The sequence below is a fragment of the Augochlora pura genome, chromosome 4, assembly GCF_028453695.1.
Source record: "Augochlora pura isolate Apur16 chromosome 4, APUR_v2.2.1, whole genome shotgun sequence".
Taxonomy (NCBI): Eukaryota; Metazoa; Arthropoda; class Insecta; order Hymenoptera; family Halictidae; genus Augochlora; species Augochlora pura.
The window spans coordinates 12776003-12797363 of NC_135775.1; the positions used below are offsets into that span (position 1 = coordinate 12776003).

The 21361-nt window shown below is 33.9% G+C and overlaps 6 protein-coding genes across 8 annotated transcripts in view; 3 read left to right on the forward strand and 3 right to left on the reverse strand.

The window, feature by feature from the left end:
• Window positions 1-240: 240 nt before the first annotated feature.
• On the forward strand, window positions 241-1804 carry LOC144468553 (transmembrane protein 179). Its single transcript, XM_078178111.1, has 2 exons — window positions 241-603; window positions 688-1804. The coding sequence occupies exons 1-2, from the start codon at window positions 494-496 to the stop codon at window positions 1241-1243; spliced, it is 666 nt and encodes a 221-aa protein (XP_078034237.1). The 5' UTR covers window positions 241-493; the 3' UTR covers window positions 1244-1804.
• On the reverse strand, window positions 1719-2896 carry LOC144468554 (uncharacterized). Its single transcript, XM_078178113.1, has 3 exons — window positions 2761-2896; window positions 2498-2637; window positions 1719-2421 (listed from the first exon to the last, which is right to left on the reverse strand). The coding sequence occupies exons 2-3, from the start codon at window positions 2612-2614 to the stop codon at window positions 1963-1965; spliced, it is 576 nt and encodes a 191-aa protein (XP_078034239.1). The 5' UTR covers window positions 2615-2637; window positions 2761-2896; the 3' UTR covers window positions 1719-1962.
• A 94-nt stretch (window positions 2897-2990) lies between these two features.
• On the reverse strand, window positions 2991-4992 carry Mttfb2 (mitochondrial transcription factor B2). 2 transcript variants are annotated; one of them, XM_078178109.1, is made up of 4 exons: window positions 3855-3995; window positions 3668-3742; window positions 3441-3575; window positions 2991-3358 (listed from the first exon to the last, which is right to left on the reverse strand). In XM_078178109.1, the coding sequence occupies exons 2-4, from the start codon at window positions 3679-3681 to the stop codon at window positions 3121-3123; spliced, it is 387 nt and encodes a 128-aa protein (XP_078034235.1). In that variant the 5' UTR covers window positions 3682-3742; window positions 3855-3995; the 3' UTR covers window positions 2991-3120. The 2 variants fall into 2 exon arrangements, with proteins under 2 accessions (XP_078034235.1, XP_078034234.1); XM_078178108.1 differs by having other exon boundaries at window positions 3441-3742; window positions 3855-4992.
• Window positions 4993-5025: 33 nt separating this feature from the next.
• On the forward strand, window positions 5026-7235 carry LOC144468552 (3'(2'),5'-bisphosphate nucleotidase 1). The gene is made up of 6 exons (XM_078178110.1): window positions 5026-5131; window positions 5589-5634; window positions 5701-6060; window positions 6145-6364; window positions 6435-6519; window positions 6590-7235. Exons 1-6 carry the CDS (start codon window positions 5129-5131, stop codon window positions 6848-6850), a joined length of 975 nt encoding a protein of 324 aa, XP_078034236.1. The 5' UTR covers window positions 5026-5128; the 3' UTR covers window positions 6851-7235.
• Window positions 7020-9585, reverse strand: LOC144468549 (luciferin 4-monooxygenase). Of its 2 annotated transcripts, none has more exons than XM_078178107.1 (6): window positions 9324-9585; window positions 8834-8977; window positions 7963-8753; window positions 7718-7890; window positions 7249-7656; window positions 7020-7188 (listed from the first exon to the last, which is right to left on the reverse strand). In XM_078178107.1, the coding sequence occupies exons 2-6, from the start codon at window positions 8948-8950 to the stop codon at window positions 7067-7069; spliced, it is 1611 nt and encodes a 536-aa protein (XP_078034233.1). In that variant the 5' UTR covers window positions 8951-8977; window positions 9324-9585; the 3' UTR covers window positions 7020-7066. The 2 variants fall into 2 exon arrangements, with proteins under 2 accessions (XP_078034233.1, XP_078034232.1); XM_078178106.1 differs by having other exon boundaries at window positions 9257-9585.
• Window positions 9586-10475: 890 nt separating this feature from the next.
• Rat1 (5'-3' exoribonuclease 2 Rat1) overlaps window positions 10476-21361 on the forward strand; it is a 50742-nt gene continuing 39856 nt past the window's right edge. Inside the window, exons 1-15 of the mRNA XM_078178735.1 lie at window positions 10476-11036; window positions 11381-11484; window positions 11566-11677; window positions 11742-11915; window positions 11988-12150; window positions 12243-12703; window positions 12795-13001; window positions 13088-13225; window positions 13298-13446; window positions 13529-13697; window positions 13774-13863; window positions 13943-14099; window positions 14450-14678; window positions 14758-14964; window positions 15206-15288. Coding sequence (XP_078034861.1) covers window positions 10962-11036; window positions 11381-11484; window positions 11566-11677; window positions 11742-11915; window positions 11988-12150; window positions 12243-12703; window positions 12795-13001; window positions 13088-13225; window positions 13298-13446; window positions 13529-13697; window positions 13774-13863; window positions 13943-14099; window positions 14450-14678; window positions 14758-14964; window positions 15206-15288 — 2518 coding nt within the window. The 5' untranslated portion in view covers window positions 10476-10961. The remainder of the gene's footprint in view (window positions 11037-11380; window positions 11485-11565; window positions 11678-11741; window positions 11916-11987; window positions 12151-12242; window positions 12704-12794; window positions 13002-13087; window positions 13226-13297; window positions 13447-13528; window positions 13698-13773; window positions 13864-13942; window positions 14100-14449; window positions 14679-14757; window positions 14965-15205; window positions 15289-21361) is intronic.

Genomic DNA, 21361 nt, shown 5'->3' on the forward strand with positions numbered 1-21361 from the left:
CAATACGAAAAATTTAGTGTTTACACAATGTCAACTTTATGATACTCTTTGCATTACATATGGTTTTTTGAGTAAACATATATGCGCAGTTATTGTATACTTACTGTACATTATGTAAAAATAATTTATCATTTTGGGATTTTCATATTTTCTCTATATGCATAACCGATAATAACGTTTTAATATTTATTTAAAGTTTTAATGTATCCGTTCTTGCGCAATTATTTGGCGTTCAATCATTTCAAATTTATTTAGGAGACATGTAAATGAAGGAGATTCTTTGCAAAGTTTACCAGACTGATCGCGCCCTTATTCGTACTAGATTTTTAATAAGTGATGTGTACATGTATTTACATGCATATATATAGTATACATATTGGATTGGATCGCACTGTCATAGAAATTATTCAGTAGTTTCCTAGAAGTTCATTAAAACGAAATTTTTTTCTATAAACGTGTTACAGACGAACAATTATCTCTACTGATTAAGAAAATGGCTCTAACCAATATTTTGTTGCTCAGCCAAATATCTGGATATATTGTAGCCTTTATTTTGTCACTTTGCATTATTATTCCTATGGGTTTACATCAAGATGAATTTAGGTATTTTCAGCGTCAAGTAAACCAATTAACAATTAATAATGAGTTTTATGTGTGACATGTTGTCACTGTAATTTTCTTTTTCAGGGGACATTGTCTACTATTCTCGACAGGAACATGGCAAGAATCAGATGGACAATTTGTTGTAAATTGGGCCTCGCAGGCTTATTGTAATTATACAATATTTGTTGGTTTGTTGTTGCTTTTAACATCTGCTATACAAATCTACAGATTATCTGTATTAATGTATCATGGCGAAGATAGCTCTTTCTTATCAGCATTCATAGATGTTGTTAGTTCAATAGTGTTAACAGCAATAACTTTAATTGCTGCGATTATTGTCACGCTTGGATTTATGACTTGGTGTCAAAATATGACAATAAGATTTCCATCGTGTGAATTGGCAGCTGGAAATGACATTGATAAAGCTGATGGAATAGATACATCTGGTTTTCACATAGAGTTAGGTGCTGCTCAGTTTGGAACATGGACTAGTTTATCTATTTGGGTTGGTTTGTCAGTTTTTGCAGTTTTAAAATTGTTACGATATCATCAATTGGAAAATATGAAAGTTTCTATGTACAGAGAAAGACAAAGATTGATAGAAGCTGCTAGAAGTAATGAAGTACAAGAAGTGAATTAAGAGAATATACATATTGTGTAAAAATTTTTAATATGCCAATGTTTCAATTATATTATCGAAACTCTGAAAAAAATGTTTGTACACTAAAAAATCAATTTTGCAAACATGCAGTTTCTAATTAATGTAATTGATACAATATAAATTGATTTCAAACGATTTTCTATCAAAGAGTATGAAACCGCAAGTTTTTGAGATTAAAGAGTAGAATCTTAAAATAAGTTTCTCTTTGTTCAAATTGTAATATGTTATATAGTTTTTAAACTTTACACATATCAAGACTGGATAAAATTGTTACTTATATGCTTTATAATTAGTAATATATGCTCTAGTAATAGAAGGTTTGTGATTTTTATTTTAACTAACATTCTTTACCTTAATCAAGTGTTACATGTAAAGCATTTTTATTGTATTATAGTTTGTCATTTGTATATACAGTATATAAAAATAGGGAAGACATAATACAACATAGTTATGTATTGCAATTAATATAGTTATCTTTAATGGAGAAAGTTAGTATTACATATTTTATAAGTATATATATTATAATATAATATATATGTATTAAATGTATATAATATACGTTATGTTAAAATAATATTACTTAAATATATTTTGTAAGTATATATGTAACATATTCTAATAATACATGAGTAATTTAAATGTGTGTAGATACTTTTTATTCTAAGTATTGTGTAAATGACAATTCGAGAAATAGTACGTTAAGACTTCAATATATCTCTGCACATTCCAAGACTATTTCTACGAGTTCCTATAGGACATCGTCTTGTAGGTGGATCCACTATTATAAATTGTTCAAGATCTGCTGGTACACATTCTACTTCAAAAGTAGTTTCATTTATACCCAATACTCCTTTGGGAGCACATGGACCACCTATAGTTCTCAGAGGATAACATTCATTATTGTACTGTACCAAACCATCTTCAGAACATGGATTTTTTACACATCGTGGTGTTGCTTCATTTTTAGGCAACACTACATAATTTTTAGGGGGACAAGGTCCTTGTCTATAAGCTTCATGACAACTGTCATTTAAAGGAAAATATAAAAATGTAGGTCTGCAATCACATATCCATGCACTTTTATTTCCATATCCAGGATAAAGATACATATTTTCAGGACATTGACCTGTTGCAATTAATGGTACTCGTTCTGTTACCTAAAAAAACGAAATGTATTAATTATTTCTTATTATGTAATGTAATTAAATTATTGTTCAAACATTAGGTAATTACCATTCCTATACTGCTACTAATAGGAGATATATCATCATCTTTTGGAAATACAATGTCTTGACCAGATATTATATGATTCCATATAACCAATGTAGCACAAAAAATTGTCCACTTCATTTTATGAATATAGTACTATTTAACTGTTTAAATATTAAATTTTTAATAATATTTTGCAATAAGTGCTAATACTTAATTGCAAAAAATATTTATTTCTGTTGAAAACAGATTATGTAAGCTATAATTTAATATGAATGTCAACTTACATTATTGAATGTGACTATCTACTGGAGATGCAGAGAACTATATATTACACTTATGTATGTACATACATATATAGTGTATGTATTTATATACTTTTCATTGAATGACCTGACTGCCCCTGAGATTTCAAGGTCAGCCATAATTCAAAATAAGAGAAATAAAATTATTAACCAATCACTGGTGAGTATCACCAGTCATTAAATCATTAGCCAATCACTATTTTCAACTACAGTTGTATGTATTATTCCACAAAAATAAAAATACTATTTTAGATGTTTAATAGCAAATTATATTTGTAACATAATTAGAATACATATTAGTATATTTTTAATAAATAATAATAAGTTTATTGTTTCACAATCTCAGAATGCATTACCACTACTATCATATTTGTGATTTTCTTCTTCTTTAACTATATAATTATTCAACATATACTTGACATCGGCTGCATTTGATACAAACATGCTTTTTTCAAATTCTGGCCATGAACGAAATTCTACATAAAGATCTTGCATTTGTTTAATGCTCAAATCTTTGTACTGAGTAAACACATTCATATTTAAAGCTATTAGTCGTATACCACAACCTGGTATCAATTTCCTGGAAGAATTAATTCGTTATATATTTAATAATCTAATGTGTACTTAATATTTACTACGACTATAGTCACATAATTACTTACTCCAATGAAGGTATTATTCGATCAGCTGGGTGATATAAATGATGTCGAATAAAATACCAAAAGTAGAACAACTCATTTTTCCCATAGTCTAATATTGGTACTTCACGTTTCGGTTCAATTTTAACAACATATAGACTGGATAAATTTTTATTACAGTCGTTTTCATTCAGAGGTGAAAATTTCTGTGTAGATTTTTTGTTATATGTTACAAATGCATTACTACTTACTTCTCCAAAAACATGATAATCAAATATTGTTTGAAACATAACACTATTAGATCTTATTTTTGTACCAGCGAATTTCTAAAAATTAACCATTAATAGTTAAAAACATCATATCTATATAATATAATGCATCGCAAAGTAAATGAAATATTATAATTTTGAAATATTTTTAATAAATGTCTATACTAACATTCCACATAAATGGTGGTACAGCCAGATAAAATATTGGTCGTCCATATACCATAAAACATGTTTGAAATACTGTACTTAATATTAAATGTCTTAGAAATCCTATTCTACCTGTTGCGCCAATTACTTGCATACAACTTTTTTCATTCCATTTCTTATGTTTTACATTTTTCAATAGATTATATGTAATGTCAATATTACTGTGAATATTATTTATATGCATTGATTTTGATATATTATAAAGATTTGCTTTTTGCACACTCAATTTATTAGGAAATTTATTACACAATTCTTTTAACATACTCATAAAATAGTTTTCCTTCTCATAGATATGAACAAATGGGATACCTATATTGAGCAACTCCTCGGTTACAAGACCAAAACCAGGATTCAATTCTATCACATGTGATGTATTCTTTTGTAAATCAGCTTTAATTAACGAGACAAATTTTTTAGCTACAATTTTATCCACAATGTATAAGTTGTCTTTTAAATTTGTGAATGAATTCACTGATGCATACTGCAGTGGAATATTATGTTTAAGTCGTTTAAGGAGAGTATTTTGTTTGCATAAGACTTTTACATTCATATAACGTACTAATTGTTTTGAATTTGTTTTTAAAATAAATCTTGTCAAATTTAAAAAACTACCATTGTTAAATCCTTGTAATTGTAATGTGAAATCATGTTTTATTAATAACAAATTTTTCCGCATCATCCTCGTTGCGATAAATTTGTTTAACTAGTATATAGTTAGTACGATCGATGAATAAATTTAAGGTTAGCAAGTAATTTTACAGATATTGTCGAACGAATTCATTTTCAGTAAGTATTTCACTATGTATATTATTTAAAAATTTGTCTTAGTCGATGCTGTTTTTAAATTACTGCAGTTAATATGTACTCTACATATGTATTCATGTTTTATATGAAATTGTGCTACTGCTAAAGATAAAAAATGAATTAATATTATAAATAGATATGGATAAAACATTAATATTGTTCTTGAAATATTATTTCTTTATATTTTACTATTACGGAGAAATGTGACCATTGATCGTATGGACTAAAAAATACATTCAAACAAATGACACGGAACGTGTATACTTCACCTATGCAATTTCCTTTCTCATAACAATGTAACACATATACTTTGTATACTTTATATACTTATTGACACGTTGACCGTTGATTACATTACCGTGTATGTATAGACTTTGAAGTATTTTCTCTTTTTTGTGTACATATTTCTGTTGAACTATTTTTAATACATAAATGGTTTGTATATAAAATATGTTACTTCCATGAATAATTATATAAATTAATCAATTCTTTTGTTACTACATATTTAGTAATACATTGATAACGTTAATGTTACAATCACAAAAATGTAACGTAATGTTTTATATCAATTAAATTTAAACGTATTTATATCAATTAAATATTTGTCTTATATTTTTTATGTGTAACTGTTAGAGGTACGATTTTTCCTTTTTTTAAAAATCATTTTAAATTGCACTTTATTTATAAATTTAAAAAATTAATTAATTCAAACTAGAATTTCAGACCTTAATAGTAATTTAAACATTACAAAACTTGGAGAGAATTTATATATTATAGGCACTAAAAAGCATATTGCAAATTTGTACAACTTTCTTGCACGCATTACTTAACACAGCCTTGAGAAATGATTGTAACATTTTAAGTCTTTTTATTACAATGTTTTTGTACCTAGAACCAGAATGATTATATAGGCAACAAATTGAAAGTATTCACACAAGGTACAGTTTCTGTGATCTTTAAACATTGGTGTCAATATCTGCTCGCTACTAACAGTTACATTGTAGATATGGCTCAGACTGCATCCATAGTATCACGCATAGTGGCATCTTCTATATCTGCTACTGTGAGAGCAGGTAAAATTATAAGAGATGTTATGAGTCATGGAGGTCTAAATATAGTAGAAAAAGGCAAGAATGATTTACAAACTGAAGCTGATCGCTGTGCTCAACGGTGCATTATTGCTTCGCTAAGTTCTCAATTTCCAAATATTACTATCATTGGCGAAGAAGAATCAACAAACTGTGATGTACCACCTGATTGGATGGTGACAGAGATAGATCAAGAAATATTAAAATTAAAGTTACCAGCACATCTGGAAAATATTGATCCTAAAGATGTATGTGTTTGGGTAGATCCATTAGATGGTACATATTTATTTCAATTGTCATAAAAAAAAGTACGTATACCTTGGTTTGTAAAACATATGTTAAAAGAAGATAATGTTTTAGGAACATCAGAATATACACAAGGACTTGTAGAACATGTTACAGTTTTAGTAGGAGTAGCAGTTGGACAAAAAGCTGTTGGAGGAGTAATACATCAACCATATTATAAAAATACTGATAGTGGTATATTAGGACGAACTATTTGGGGCATAAGTGGTGTAGGGTTTGGTGGCTTCTCACCAATAACACCTGTGGGTGGAAAAAGAATAATTACAACTACACGGTAAATTTTGATTTCACTGTCATTATAATTTGTCATGTTTAATATCAACAAATATTACACATCTTTTTAGTTCGCATTCAGATAATAATGTTCAAGCAGCTATAGATGCTTTACATCCTGATGAAATTTTACGCGTTGGTGGTGCAGGGTATAAGGTAATTATACTTATAAATAATAGATTCAAATTCATCAGAGTGGTTATTTAATATGTTTATTTTATCGTAGGTAATACTTTTATTGGAGGGAAAAGCCCATGCTTATGTATTTGCTAGTAAAGGTTGCAAAAGATGGGATACTTGTGCACCTGAGGCTATTCTTAGTGCCGTCGGTGGCACTTTAACTGATTTCTATGGAGAATTTTATTCATATAATGCAAAAACTTCATTTGCAAATGTAAAGGGAGTATTAGCTACTGCTCCTGGTGAAAATCATCAATGGTATTTAAATCAAATACCAGACAAAGTAAAACAAAAGTTGATACAGTAATTTATATAGCCCGTTATCAATTATAAAAGATTTATCTTATGCATTTATGCCCCTTTTTTAATATTTCAAACACGAGATTAGAAGAGAATGTTTTTTTAAATTCTACATACTTAAAGACAAATTGGAGTCTTTCATGTCTCAATGTTTGAAAATGAATATAAAAATAAAATAACAAAAAATTTTAAACTTGTAATGTTTCTACTAAATATCGAAATTTTACAGTTTTGATTTAAATGTATCTCGTAATGATCGGCGTAGAATTTTTCCTGATGGTGTTTTAGGTATACTATCAACAAATTTGATGCCACCCCGAAGTCGTTTGTGACTCGATACACGATCTGTAACAATTTTTATTAACAGTTAATAAAAATATTAATTTTCTGAACTTCATTACTTACCATTTACAAATTTAACAATATCTTCTGTCGTTATGTCAAATCCATCTTGCCTAACTATAAAAGCAGCTGGTAATTCGCCTGCTTCTTCATGTGGTAATCCAATAACTGCTGCATCTTTAACTCCAGGACATGTTAATAATAATGCTTCTAATTCAGCTGGTGGAACTTGATATCCTTTGTATTTAATAAGTTCTTTTAAACGGTCTACTATATAGAAATAATACTCTTCATCATAGTATCCTATATCTCCTGAATGTAGCCAGCCATCTTTATCAATTGTGGTTTTTGTAGCTTTCTTGTCATTGTAGTATCCTTTCATTATTAGATCTCCCTTGAAACATAATTCTCCAATCTCGTTTGGTCCTAGAGGTTCACTCGATTCATTTCCATTGATTGCTATTACCTTTGCTGAATGGAAATACAATAGTATCAAAACAATATCATGAAAAGAGCATATCAATTATATTACCTGAAGTTCCAGGGACTAGAATGCCTACGCTTCCATATTTTGTACTATTATTTGGTGATCTAAGTACAGCCAGAGTAGTTTCTGTTAATCCATATCCTTGTTTAATATTTGTCATATTCAATCTTTTTGAAACTATTTTTGCAATATTTTCTGACAAATGTGCTGCACCACACCTGATCAAACAAAAGTAATTAGTTTTTACTAAAATTTAATGGTGGAACTTATTGTTAGAAATATTGGCTTACCAAATATCTTTCACACTAGATAAATCGTATTTATCTACAATAGGGTGCTTTGCCAGAAATACCATAAGAGGTGGTACAAGAGTTATGTATTCAATCCTATACTTTTCTATAGTTCGTAGAAACATTTTTTCTTCAAAACGTGGTACGATGACACTCTTATTTCCAAAAGCAAGTCTCATAAGAAGTACAGAAAAAGAATATGCATGAAAAAATGGTAACAAGGCTAATGTTGTTACGTTAGTATTCAAAACCTCAGGTGTTGAAACTGCAAGACCCCTTATTACCGCTAATAAATTTTTATTTGTTAACATTACTCCTTTTGGTAGACCTGTTGTGCCACTGGAATATGGGATGACTGCTATATCATCATTATCCACAGAACAGGCACTGAATGTATTATCAACAATTACATCTAACATCAAATTCTTCATACTGGAAAACTCATTATTTTCTGATTCTCTTAACATTATTAGCTGAGGTGACCAGAATAACTGAGGATGAATTTTAAGCATGTTACTTGCTCCAATCGTTGATACAAAAATGTATTTTGGCTTTGTAATGTTTAACGCATATGTTAATTCCCTTTCTGAATAGAGTGGATTCAATGGACTAACAGTAACACCTAGATAAAATGCAGCACACATTGGTATACAAAATTCTGTATTATTCTCACTGCATATAGCGATACAATCATGTTTCTTTAATCCCCTTTTTTTAAGAGAAATTGCTAGCTTTTGACTGTCATCCAAAATTTCTTTAAACGTTTGTTCTTGTCCTGTACAAGCATCTATCTAAAAACATTTCCATTAGTAAATAAAAATAATATTAATTTATTTGTATGAACAGTGGAGATAGTATTTAAATTATTTACTTGTGCTACCCAATGTTTATGAATGTTTAGTTGTTTTAAAAGTAATTGTCCAATAGACAAATTTTTAAATTGTGGAATAATATCAGGTGGACCATGTAAAATATTTTTTTGTTGCATTTTAAAAATATTTTATTGCACAGCTCACTGGAAGAAACATAGTTTTTTATAATCTTTTACACGAAATTATGGCTATTATCTATTTCTTGTATGATAGATTCTTTATATTCATTTTCTATGACAGAAGGTACTAAATATATAAATAAGATACTAAACTAAATATTATTTTCTTTTTAGAATTAGTTATTAATATACAGATAAGAGTAAGGGTGGCAGTTTTGAAAATTAGTGGTGTATTTACGTAAATATAATTCTGTTTCTTTTTGAAATAGATAAAAGTAAATTATTCTTTTAAAACCAACATACCGTGTCAATTTACTCCTAATTATGGGTGCGGTATAATAATACACTGGAATACACGCATGCTACTTACATGTGTACATGCAAATATGTATGTATGGAACACCGGCACATTAATGGGGGAGTGATCCTTATAGTAGATAACGTAAATCTTATCAATTTATTATTACATATATTTAAACTGTTTTCACAAAAATTGACATAAAATATATTTTTTCAAATTGATTGATAATTCTATATTTACTTTTATTTGACATCATCATGATTTATATAATTTATTATTCAAAGATTTTAAGTGTTAATACGTTTGTATCTATACATGAAACAATACGAAATCTAAAGGTGGCAGCACTAGATAGAGTTTGCACGGTACATTAAACGATCTTACTCCTCTACATCTGCAGGCCGCAGTTCGATTCGTTAGCGAGAGCAATATAAAAATATTCTTTGCTCTGATTAGTTGACATTTACTGGTGGGACAGTGCTGCCCTTACAGCCAAAGAAATAGAGGGAAAACAGCAAGTGAGCAAGAGAGCATGAAACAGCGCAACTACATGCGAAGCAAGTCACATGATGTTTAACGATGTAGCTTGCCTCATTCTACTGCACTTGCGAGAGGCCAGCCACGCATTATTATTCAAATAATAAAATCTGTTATCTCACAGGATTTTGAAAAACGTATTTGTAAAGACTATTTTTGCGTCTATATACAGCCATTAACTCTATGTAATTATCGATCTCGAATTAGTTACAGAATGATCGAAGTTTTTCCGATCTATAATTGATTGGAAATCGAAAATTACATCAATTTGCCGAGTCTCACTACATGGAAGTTGCTGTGACTAGAGACTTGTAAGGGGGTTAGAACGAAACCAGACTTCGTTACTCCGTTTTATTAAGTTTTGCTTAATAAATAACTAATGCTTTAATAAATAACGCAATCCTCGATAATATTCCTGAATAATATTTCTGGTCAACTTCGTGGTACTATTATATTATCATAGTTTCCTTTTCTTGTATCAATGTTATGTTAAGTGTCATTAGTTTTTCAGATACTTCAAATACGTTGGAAAATGAGTACGTTTGATAATAATTTCATAAGAATAATTTAAAGAATTTCACGACGTGTCTTTCGGATGGCGCGCCAACCGAATACATGTGCGGAGTGAGGCCGCAAGCGCGGCAAAGTAAAAGCAAGCTAGGTTTCTTATCCATGTGCACAACAAGTGTAGAATCTGATGGGTATTATTCTGTTTCTCTCCATCGTTTTTCGTTCTCTTTCTACAGTACTTGTGTGAATTTTTATGCGCAGTAAAATGGTAGGGATGTGTGCACCAGCTTAGGAAGCATAAAAAATGTGTAGGAATAATCTAAGTTTATGTTGCTGTAGACCAGGTCTAATGTAGAGAACTGTGATTTTAACTGAACCACCAAAGCAGTAAAGCTACCGGTAATTAATATTCTATAGAGTGACGTTCTCACACTGAGGTTCGTCTATCTATCGTCGACGGCGCTGAGGTAGAAATTCTACAAATCTTACACACTGGTGCAGGCTTGTGGTTGTTTCCAGTTGTTTCTGTGTAGACGTATACGTGATGTGAGTAAACGGTGAAAACAGTTTGAGATCACTTAAATTACAAATAAATATTTTGGGAAGCAATTAATAGAACGACTGTAAGCTGTATTAAAAGAGAGCGGCGAGGTGTAAAAGATGGGTGTACCAGCATTTTTTCGGTGGTTGAGTAAAAAATACCCTTCCGTAATTGTTCAATGCACCGAACAAAAGGTAGGTTAGATTGTTTGGGCGATGAATAATTGATTACACAGATATCGGTTGTATAGGCAAACTTTATGGTTCTTACAAAGTGTTCGTGACCTTTTTTTATATAACGTAAAAACTTTAACAGCTTGTAATATATTTTTTATGTTTTTGAATACGTTTATAGATATTTATATTTGCATTACTGCATTGTGATAAAAATGTAGTAATAATATAAAGAATTGTTATTATATAATTTAGTGCTGTCCTTGAAAATAAATAAGCACTGATATATTTAAATATACATTTATGACTTTTTAAATACTATGTTTTAAATATTGTTGTAACTAACGATCACTAATGATTTGTAGGGATGTGTAAATTCAGAGGAACCAAACCCAAATGGTATAGAATTTGATAATCTATATCTTGACATGAATGGTATTATTCATCCTTGTACGCATCCAGAAGATAAGTAAATATTCATTAAATTATTTGGTAATGTAAAGCTGTACATACTTGAAAATGTTTTACATAATCAGTAACATTGTTGCAGACCAGCACCAAAAAATGAAGACGAAATGATGGAAGCTATTTTTGAATGCATTGATCGTCTATTTCGTATTGTGAGACCCCGAAAATTGCTTTACATGGCTATTGATGGAGTTGTAAGTTTTACGTCCAGTAATTTTATATGAATAATATGGTTGTACATTAAAATAATATTTATAGGCGCCTAGAGCTAAAATGAATCAACAGAGATCAAGAAGATTTAGAGCATCGAAGGAGGCAGTTGAGAAAATTAGTGAAATTAAAAGGATACGTTCCGAATTGGAATCAAGAGGTGCAGTATTGCCACCGGAAAAAGCAAAGGAAGATCATTTCGACAGCAATTGTATTACACCAGTTAGTAGAATTGGTTTATTTTGTATTAAGATGTTTGAGAAAATAGTTTTCGAATAACCACATTGATTATAGGGTACACCCTTTATGGCAAGATTATCACAATGTTTACATTATTATATTCATGACCGTCTAAACAATGACCCTGGTTGGAGGAAGATAAAAGTAATTTTAAGTGATGCAAATGTACCAGGCGAAGGAGAACATAAGATAATGGATTTTATACGTAAACAGAGAGGTAAAAATATATTTAGTTTTCAAAGTTATTATATAAAAATAATATTTTCATCGTTGTGTATAATATATATTAAATGGTTTTTTATATAATAGCACAACCTGATCACGATCCGAATACGCAACACGTTTTGTGTGGAGCAGATGCTGATTTAATTATGTTGGGACTCGCAACACATGAAATGAATTTCACAATTATTCGTGAAGAGTTCAAACCAAATAAACCGAGACCGTGTGAGATATGCGGTCAACTTGGTCATGATATGAAGGAATGTACGGGTGCAAAACCAAATGATAAAAATCAAGAGATTGCTTTCGACTCTGAAACCCTGTTCATATTTGTGCGTTTAAACGTACTTAGGGAATACTTAGAGAGAGAATTGAAAATGCCTAATCTACCATTTAAGTACGATTTTGAGCGAGTTATCGATGATTGGGTATTCATGTGTTTTTTCGTAGGAAATGATTTTTTACCACATCTCCCATCATTGGAGATTCGAGAGGGGGCCATCGATAGACTCGTTACATTGTACAAAGAAGCACTATATAAAACAGGAGTGCGTAATATTTATTTAACGAAACCTTATTATTTGAGAACAATACTTGTTAAATAATAATATTATCAATGATAATAATTTTGCATTACAGGGATTCTTAACAGAGAGCGGAGATGTGAATTTAGATAGAGTTCAATTCATCATGTCTGAACTCGGTGATGTCGAGGACGAAATTTTTAAGAAAAGACAAGAGAATGAATTAATGTTCAGACAGCGTGAAAAGCAGAAGAAGAATCGAATGCAAGGAATCAGTAATTACAAGCCGAAGTGGATTCCTACTGGACAATTTGCTCCCATGGTATACATTATCAATGCAAACTATTGGCAATAATGTTCTTCTGATGATATTAGTAATAATGCTTAAAAACATCTATTTGCTAACAGCCGTTGGGTGAACGAGTTAAACCGGTACAAAATGCCCGTTACGAAGCTTATCAGATGCGCGTACAAGGTAGAAATTATAGTACTCCTAATACAGGAGGAGGTCATAATAAAGCTCTAGAGAGCATGATGCAATTACAGGTATGACTGTGTAGTTCAATCTACAATTCTTAGTGGTTTCATATTTTTAAATGTGTATTGAATATGTTGTAGGAATCACCTGATAAAAAAAGGAAACATTTACCTGAAGAAGATTCAGGGGATGATCAATCGCATGACGAAGTACGATTGTGGGAAGAAGGCTTTAAAGATCGTTATTATGAATCGAAATTTGATATTTCTCCTGATAATTTACAATTTAGGTAATAAAATTGCAGTGTATTATAATCTATAAACAATATCATCAGTTATTTATAAATAACAAATTTTGTATTGTCTATATAGAAATAATATAGCTTTGCAATACGTACGAGGTCTGTGTTGGGTTCTACGTTATTACTATCAAGGTTGCGCATCGTGGAAATGGTATTTTCCCTACCACTATGCTCCTTTTGCTAGTGATTTTATTAATATTGGCGGTTTATCGACAGAATTTGAAAAAGGAACAGAACCTGTAAGCTAAAATAATATGATTAAACATATAGGAATAATTAATATTTAATGGAGTATTAATATTTCAATTGTTACAGATCCGTCCATTAGAACAGCTAATGAGCGTATTTCCAGCAGCTAGTAGCAGTCACGTTCCTCCTTCGTGGGCGAAGTTAATGAGCGATCCAGTAAGTACAATAGTGTTATCATTAAAAAACGTGAATACTTTTAGTGATATTTAATTAATTTCCATAAAATCATTTGCAGAGGTCGCTAATTATAGATTTTTATCCAGAAGATTTTAAAATAGACCTGAATGGCAAAAGGTTCGCTTGGCAAGGGGTTGCTTTACTTCCGTTTGTGGATGAAAAAAGACTTTTTAAGACTTTGAAACCATATTACGAGCTTCTAACAGAAGCAGAGAGTACGAAATTAATTTTTCCAATTTTTCTAAATATACAGTTTCTCCCCGTGTTACGCAATTAGAGATATAACGACATGATAAAAAAACAATTGAAAATTCGTCGTCAAAGACGTATACATTCTCTTATACAATTCGATATATGAGAGAATTTTCATACGAAGTTTCGTTTATTTCTATCCTGTATTCCTTGTCCGTCACTTGTTTTGGAGGTCTGCAATTTAGCAGATGTGTCATGATATAGTGAGGATAAAAGTATGTCTCCAGAAGATCGTCCAAGTGTAATGCTAGGGGGAACCTGTATGTTATATCCGATTCAAGAGTAATTGCAATCCATTACCATTTTTTTTTAGAAAAACGAAATATCAGGGGCGACGACCGATTGTACGTTGGAGTAGGAAACAGCGGTTACAATTTGATCAAAGAACTGTACGTGAATAATGTTAAATCGGACGTAGAAACTCCTATAAGTATAGATGGGATGCGTGGCACTGTATTGTTCTCAGAAGATTGCGTGGGAGATGGAGCTACTTTACCTTCTCCTGTATCCGGACATCCTGTAAAAAATAATAAAATATACTGGTATGTACGATTGGTATACGTTTTTAATTGTGCCCTTGCGACTCGATTTGTACTCATTTTTGTTGTATTCTTGTTACAGCATTCGATACAAAGATCCAAAATACAGCAGTAATTTTATTTTCCCTGCAAAGAAATTGAAAGGCGCCAGAGAACCACCGAAAGTATTAAAACCTTTAGATATGCAACAGATGAAGGGTAACAATGATAATGTGTGGAAACCTCGGATCGGTTTTACCCCCGCAACTCAAACTGCGTCTTTGACCGACGCTGGACGTAGGATGCTTGGGTAATTTATGTCAATATTTTACGCATTTCGCTATTTAAATATGTTATCTATCTTTTCTTAATTCCTGAATAATCCTTTTCTTAATAAGTTTTCCTAAACTTTTTCCATTTCATATAAATTAACTATCGCGAGCCGAGTAGCTAGTGAATATCTTTGGAACATTCAATCAAAGATAGATTTCAAAACTATCGTCTCATGATTGATACAGTCATTAATATTTACTAAATATGTTTGCTCATAGGCATTACACAAACCATAATAGAGTACCACCTCCGTACACTTCAGTGTCTGGACCACCAAATTTGTATCCAGATAATCAGCACGGTGAGTTATTGCATGCATTTTAGTTTATTGAAACCATACGGTTATCTAAATTCAAAAGAAAAACGAGGTAGAAGTTGAAAAATGATTGGGACTTGGATTAAAAGGGAAAGAAGTTTTTATCTTTAACCTTTTCGGTACGAGTGCCAGATATATCCAGCATCTATGTGATGATCAGTATGGACGAGCGCCGAATGTATCCGGCATCCATCTGATACCCGGTATAAATAACAAAATTTTATATAAGTATCTTTTAACATTAAAGCTACAAGCAACATGTTTTGTTAAAAAACATTGTCTTATCAAGCACAGTTTTTATTTAACGCTTAGGACAATCTTAAGAGGAATGATTGACCATGTGCGAATTTTCGGCGCGGCGCCTCGTACAGCGAGAGTGTCACGGCGGACAGAGCGCTCGTACCGAAAGGGTTAAATCAGCTCAGTACTCTTCATTTTTCAAACAATAACATAGTTTATGAAAGTTTGATTAGAGCGCACGCGACTCTTCGCCATCAACGACAGTACCGGAAAAAATTACTTGAAAATTACAGTATTTATTGTTTTTCTCATCATGACGGAGGTAGTCATTTCATCTCATCGTTTACATACTTATTTCATGTTATGCTCGTTGGTCGGTTGAGGGCGTTTTCTGAGTGTCCTTACTTCGTCGATTACATGCGTTACAAACCATTCTTATATTTATGACATCTGTTTTATCGTAACTACGTATGTGCACAAATTCCATTGACAGATCTCTCTTCGAACAAGTGTCGGATTTTTTATAAACATAAGTATCTGCAGCGTAGAAAAGATATTGCGCCCTGATACCGATGATTATTCGCTTTCTGAATGGCAAAAATGCGTTATAAAATTTTATGCAAGCATGTGGAAAATCTTGGTCAATATAAATGTATGAGACCATCAACAATCTATCGCTTCTTTATATCTCGTGTATTAATTAACAAGTTTACAGGGAAATAATTACAAATTTCATGTGTATATATGTATACATATAGTGAGCGAAAAAGTGCTCACACATCTTTTAAAACGGCATCACTTTTTTTTAAACTGCTCGGAATGACTTGAATTTTGTTGTAAATGTTAGAGGTACTAGTTCATTGTACAATTACTAAAATGCTTTCCTTTTCATTTTGCTATTACTTAGAACAAAAAAATATAAAAATCTTTCGGTTTTTTCATTTTTTCATCTTAGCCCATAACGAAATTTAAATAATACATTTGAGCCTTCTCGATAACTTATATATGTATACATGTTGAAAATTTCATTGAACAATTTGAGTCATTTAATAAGAATAAAATATACCATTACAGAATTATAAAATGTAAGATTTAAGTAGAGTTAAAATATTCCAAGGGAACAAAAAGTAATGTGATACAGTTGAAAAAAGGTTTTGATAGATAGCGTATAATTTGTTTTCTTTTAACATATATACTTTGCATGCGCTGTTATTTATTTTTATTAATTACTCCAAGAGCAGGTATAGCTACTTACATTTAGTATACTGTGAATTTCATAAGGTACAACCAATAATTCCAGTTGCAATACAGTAATTTGTTTAACAAACTTTTGCAAATAATTTATTTCATGTTGAACGTAATCTTGCAGTAGAGAAAACAAATCTTTGTTTGATTTACGTGACTAGAAATGAAACTACGATTTTAGTGGATGCGATTTTTGATTGCATTCTAATTATTTGTTTAAACGTGTTTTTTTTCATATATTCTTCGTGTTTTAGTGTATGCACAGGTTGAGCATCACATTTAAAATCACATCATAGCTTAAACTATAGCCAAGTATCGGTGCGAAACATTCCTTCAATTTGTATTAGAACCTACAATCTTTGGTTAAAAAAATAACACGTACCGTTTACATATCTTATCTTTCGAGCTTCTGTTATTAATGATTTCGTCTTACTCAATTAATATTGGCATTATCAAAAATTGATTCCGCTTTTCTAGAATCTTAGCGATGCTTGTCCGAGTAGGGTGTGGATGAAGGGGTGCAAGGGGGCAGTCGGGTCTCGTGGGGGTCAGAGACAGTGACGGGAGCCACGAGCCTGTCGTGGCAGGGGGCGGTGAGTTGCTAGAACCGAGGGGTCCCGGTGTTCGGATTAGCTGCGAGGGTAGTTTGTCACGTAGAGCGTGACTCCGGCCGTTCCGTTGTTTGGCACGTCGAGGCTAGGAACTGTTCCACGGGCTTCGCCCAATTATAAAACAAACGCGGCGCACTCCGTAATTATCCAATTAGCGGATGTTCCACCTCCCGAGCTTTCACGTATCGTCTGTCTGTCTGTCCCACCCCTGCGCGATCTCCGGCGTGTCTGGTCTGAATCACAAAGGCGAACGGCGCGCGACTCTATCGCTTTGTGCCAGCGATTCTCGTTACACCGTCGTTGTGCCGTTGTTTTTCCTCCTGTCGACGTGTGGCCGTCGCCGAACAAACTCATCTCGTTTTATGGAACGTTGAACGAGCGCTGGATGCTAGTTTTCGTAACTCTCGGAGGTCAATTCCGAACCTTCCCGACATCCGGAAAGATGAATTACGATTTCAGACGGACTTGACACTGTAACTGCCTTTTGCTCCACTCTGGGAGGCGTGATCGGCGAGCACGACCAAGGAGACGGACACGATGCGACAGACCCGTAAAAACAAAGCGTCCACGTATGGACCGTGGTGTGTGATTGATTTACCGAGGGGTGTAAATGCCAGACACATACGCGTGCACCATGACTCCCGAGATCCGCTTCCAACGACCGATGTCGTCAATTATTGCTCGAAATTTCATCGGTCGATGAGATCTACGCGTGAATTTTTAAGGAACTAATAAGTCTATCGGAAGGATATAAAGTATTGTTCGCTCAAATGTTGTAAGATCGCGTTTCTGCGACACTTATTCGGAGTGGTTAATAAGTACCCTAAAAATTGCTTGAATTGTTTCTCATCGCTTCGTTCACTGTTTTTGTGCATCCAAGGCGAGAGCGAGGAAAAGCAACAAATACACTGTTCCTTGTTTGGTCCATGGAAGCAGTTTCAACTATTGGTAGGGATAATTCTGCGACATTTAGGCGGGGGAAAAATACGACACTTAAGTGGACAATACTGTACAAGGATATCTGGGTCCAGTTAAGTACGACATGGGTCCGGTTAAGGCCTAAGTGGAATCGGCGAAAATTGAAGTCAGCAGCAGTCGTTCATGTGCGAAGATTTCAACGAATCTTGACAATAGACAAACGAAGCATACCAATCTGTTTTCGCATTTTATTGCGTCGATAGTTGCACTGCTCCTTATGTAAGAGTTTTATGATAGAAGTTATTTTAATCCCTTGCACTACGATTTCTCTCACGACTACGCTGAACGATATAATTCTTGTTTTTGTTAAGTCTTCAGATATTAATAACAAAAAAGTTTAATTGTGAGAGGAAATAAGTAACACTTATATTTAGTAGTTCGTATGCGAAATATTTGATGTAGCACGAATCGTTCTGGTTAGTGTGGTGCGGGGGCTAAATTTTGTTGGAATCGTAATGGAGGGTCACGCGTGCAGCACATCAAAACAACGAGTAAAAACAAGAGTTAAAACTGACTCGCCTTCTTCGACACACTGTTAACAACGTTCAATCGCAAGCCAGGCCTAGTCCCGACCACTGTTGGGTGGAATCTCGCGAAGGATCCCCTAGGAAGGGGTCAAACACACGTTACAGAGAAAAGCTAACCTGTCGATCGGCGAGTAAGCAAGCAAACGTTCCTCGGACCGAAGGGGGTTGAATCGGGGAGAAAGAGGAAGAGGAGAAGGAAGAGGACTGCGAGAGTGGAAAGAGGAGAGAGGGTTTGGCCTACGTCTGTTCGTATCTCCGTCCAGATGACAGGTGCAGAGGCCCCTCGTTAGACAAATTAAGCTTCGTTCCTGGCCTCCCGCCTCGACCGATGTCTCTCCGGCCGTCTCTCCACGGCTTTGTCCAGCCGTCTCTGTTCCCGGGCCGGCTCTCCCTCTTCCTCGTGCTTGCGAGCTCGTTCGGGACTGGTTTCGAGTGGACTGCAAACACTCGTGCAGCGGTAGCAACGCCGACGGAGGCTCGAATCGCGCAGAAACCGGGCGCAAGACGAATGGAGGCTGCTCGAACCGCTATCTAACCCAGCTACCGGTGATACCGAGATCTCCTGCGTTGTCCGTCCGGGCGGTTTCGCGATCATGGGTGTTGCAAATTAGAGCCGGTCACCGAGAGGACGTTCGTTCTTTCGCGGGAAACCCGTTGGACTTTGTTACATGAGTCAAAGACTTAAGGGACTTACCTTGGGTTCACTTATCGACACGCAGATCTGGCTTTCGTAAGATGAATGTTTCCGACGATAAAGCAGTTATCTTTATCATTTTTGCGATCAACAATTTTTCGAAGCGTATTCTTAAAGTACTTATTCAGTGTACGAAGAGGTTTAACATTTTTATTGATTTATAATGGGAGATTTCATTTCATATCTCTGCAATAATATGGTTAGGTCAATTTTGAACTTTGCTGTTTATTATTTGTCGTGGGTTTGTTAGAAATATTTTTCCCTAATAAGTTAAACTTGAATCATATCGTTCTTCTATAGTTATATGTATTAACTTGGAACACGTACCTAAGGGATTGCAGACGTGTTAACGTTTTCTTTAAAATCATGGTACTTCAATCTGTTTGAAGGAGCCATTTTGTTTAATGATTTAGCAAATCGTTCGATAGATTGCAAAAGTGCTCGTGCCCCGAGAAGACAACAAGTCCAAATTGACAGCAACGTGCATAATTTCTATAGAATTCTGTACGAATACCTTGAGAACAAGATGACCACCGGAGAGTACCTTGAGGCTACCAAGAAGGTTGGTGAAGGATCCTAGAAGAGACTGATCCGCCGGCAGAAGAAGCGGATTGCGATAATAAAATAGTTTTTTCCCCCTCGGGTCCGTTTGGTGGACACGCTTTGAAGTTCCAGGGCGAAAAGGAATCCACCGCGAGCCATCGAGTGTCTGAAGAGATCGCGAGGACAAACTCACCTACGCTCTCGAAGATGAATGGATCCTATAGATTAATGGGGGTGGAGGCTGTATCGCAGGTAGACATACGCGAGATGAATAGGCGAGGGTGAACGAGCATTTAAAGAAGAGAATCCTCTGTCCGTTCTTCTGTCTCTCCCTTCCTACCACGACGGCTTTGTTCCGGCTCGTCTTCGGGATCGAAGGCTTTTCCATGGAAAACACGTGTCCTCGTTACCCGTTCCAATCGTAATTACCGAGACGACTGTCTTGCTCAGGGATAGCTACGGATCACACTTCCGGTCGTTTCAATAAAATCGTTAGCGACCAATGAGTTTACCTCCCAACAGAGATCTTGCGAAATAGGAACAGAGTGTGCCAACAAAGCCTATACAATCTATCACAATAATTGCATAAATTACGCAGATCAGTGATTTGTTCTCTCTAACTATTTGTTTAAACAATATCATCTCATTTAGAAGATTCGCTCGCACTCAGAACACAAAAATTTCAATCAACATCCATTCAAAGCTCGTAAAGGAAGTTCAAATTTTCCGTTCAGTGTTATCGGAATTTCAAAAGAACGATGCGAACGTCTGTATGACATATTGCTCGCGGGAGCACGAAGTATTGTAAGAAAACAATAGAAACGAAGTTACCAGCGACCTGAGAGTAGAATGGCACAAAGAGCCTGGGCAAGCGCAGAGATCTATTATTCTCCTGGATTTTATTGAAATCAGCCGGGAACAGGTCCGTATCGCCCTTTGCTGGTATTTCGGGCTGTCTCACTCCTCGACGTCTTTCCGTCACCAGAAAGTCGAAGATTTTCGCGAGCGAGCTTCTCCTTTCGGCCCTTTCTCGAAACAGCCAACGAAGAAGAGGATGAAGAGGATGAAAAGGGGTCCGCAGACCGTTTCACGGTGGCAAACCGTGCAAGCGTTCTTCTTGCGAGGCGTCCACGGACCCGTGGAAAACGACTAATGGATGGATAATGACCCGTAATGGATGCGCGGCGGACATTACAGGTAATATCTCGTGAAAGCGGCTG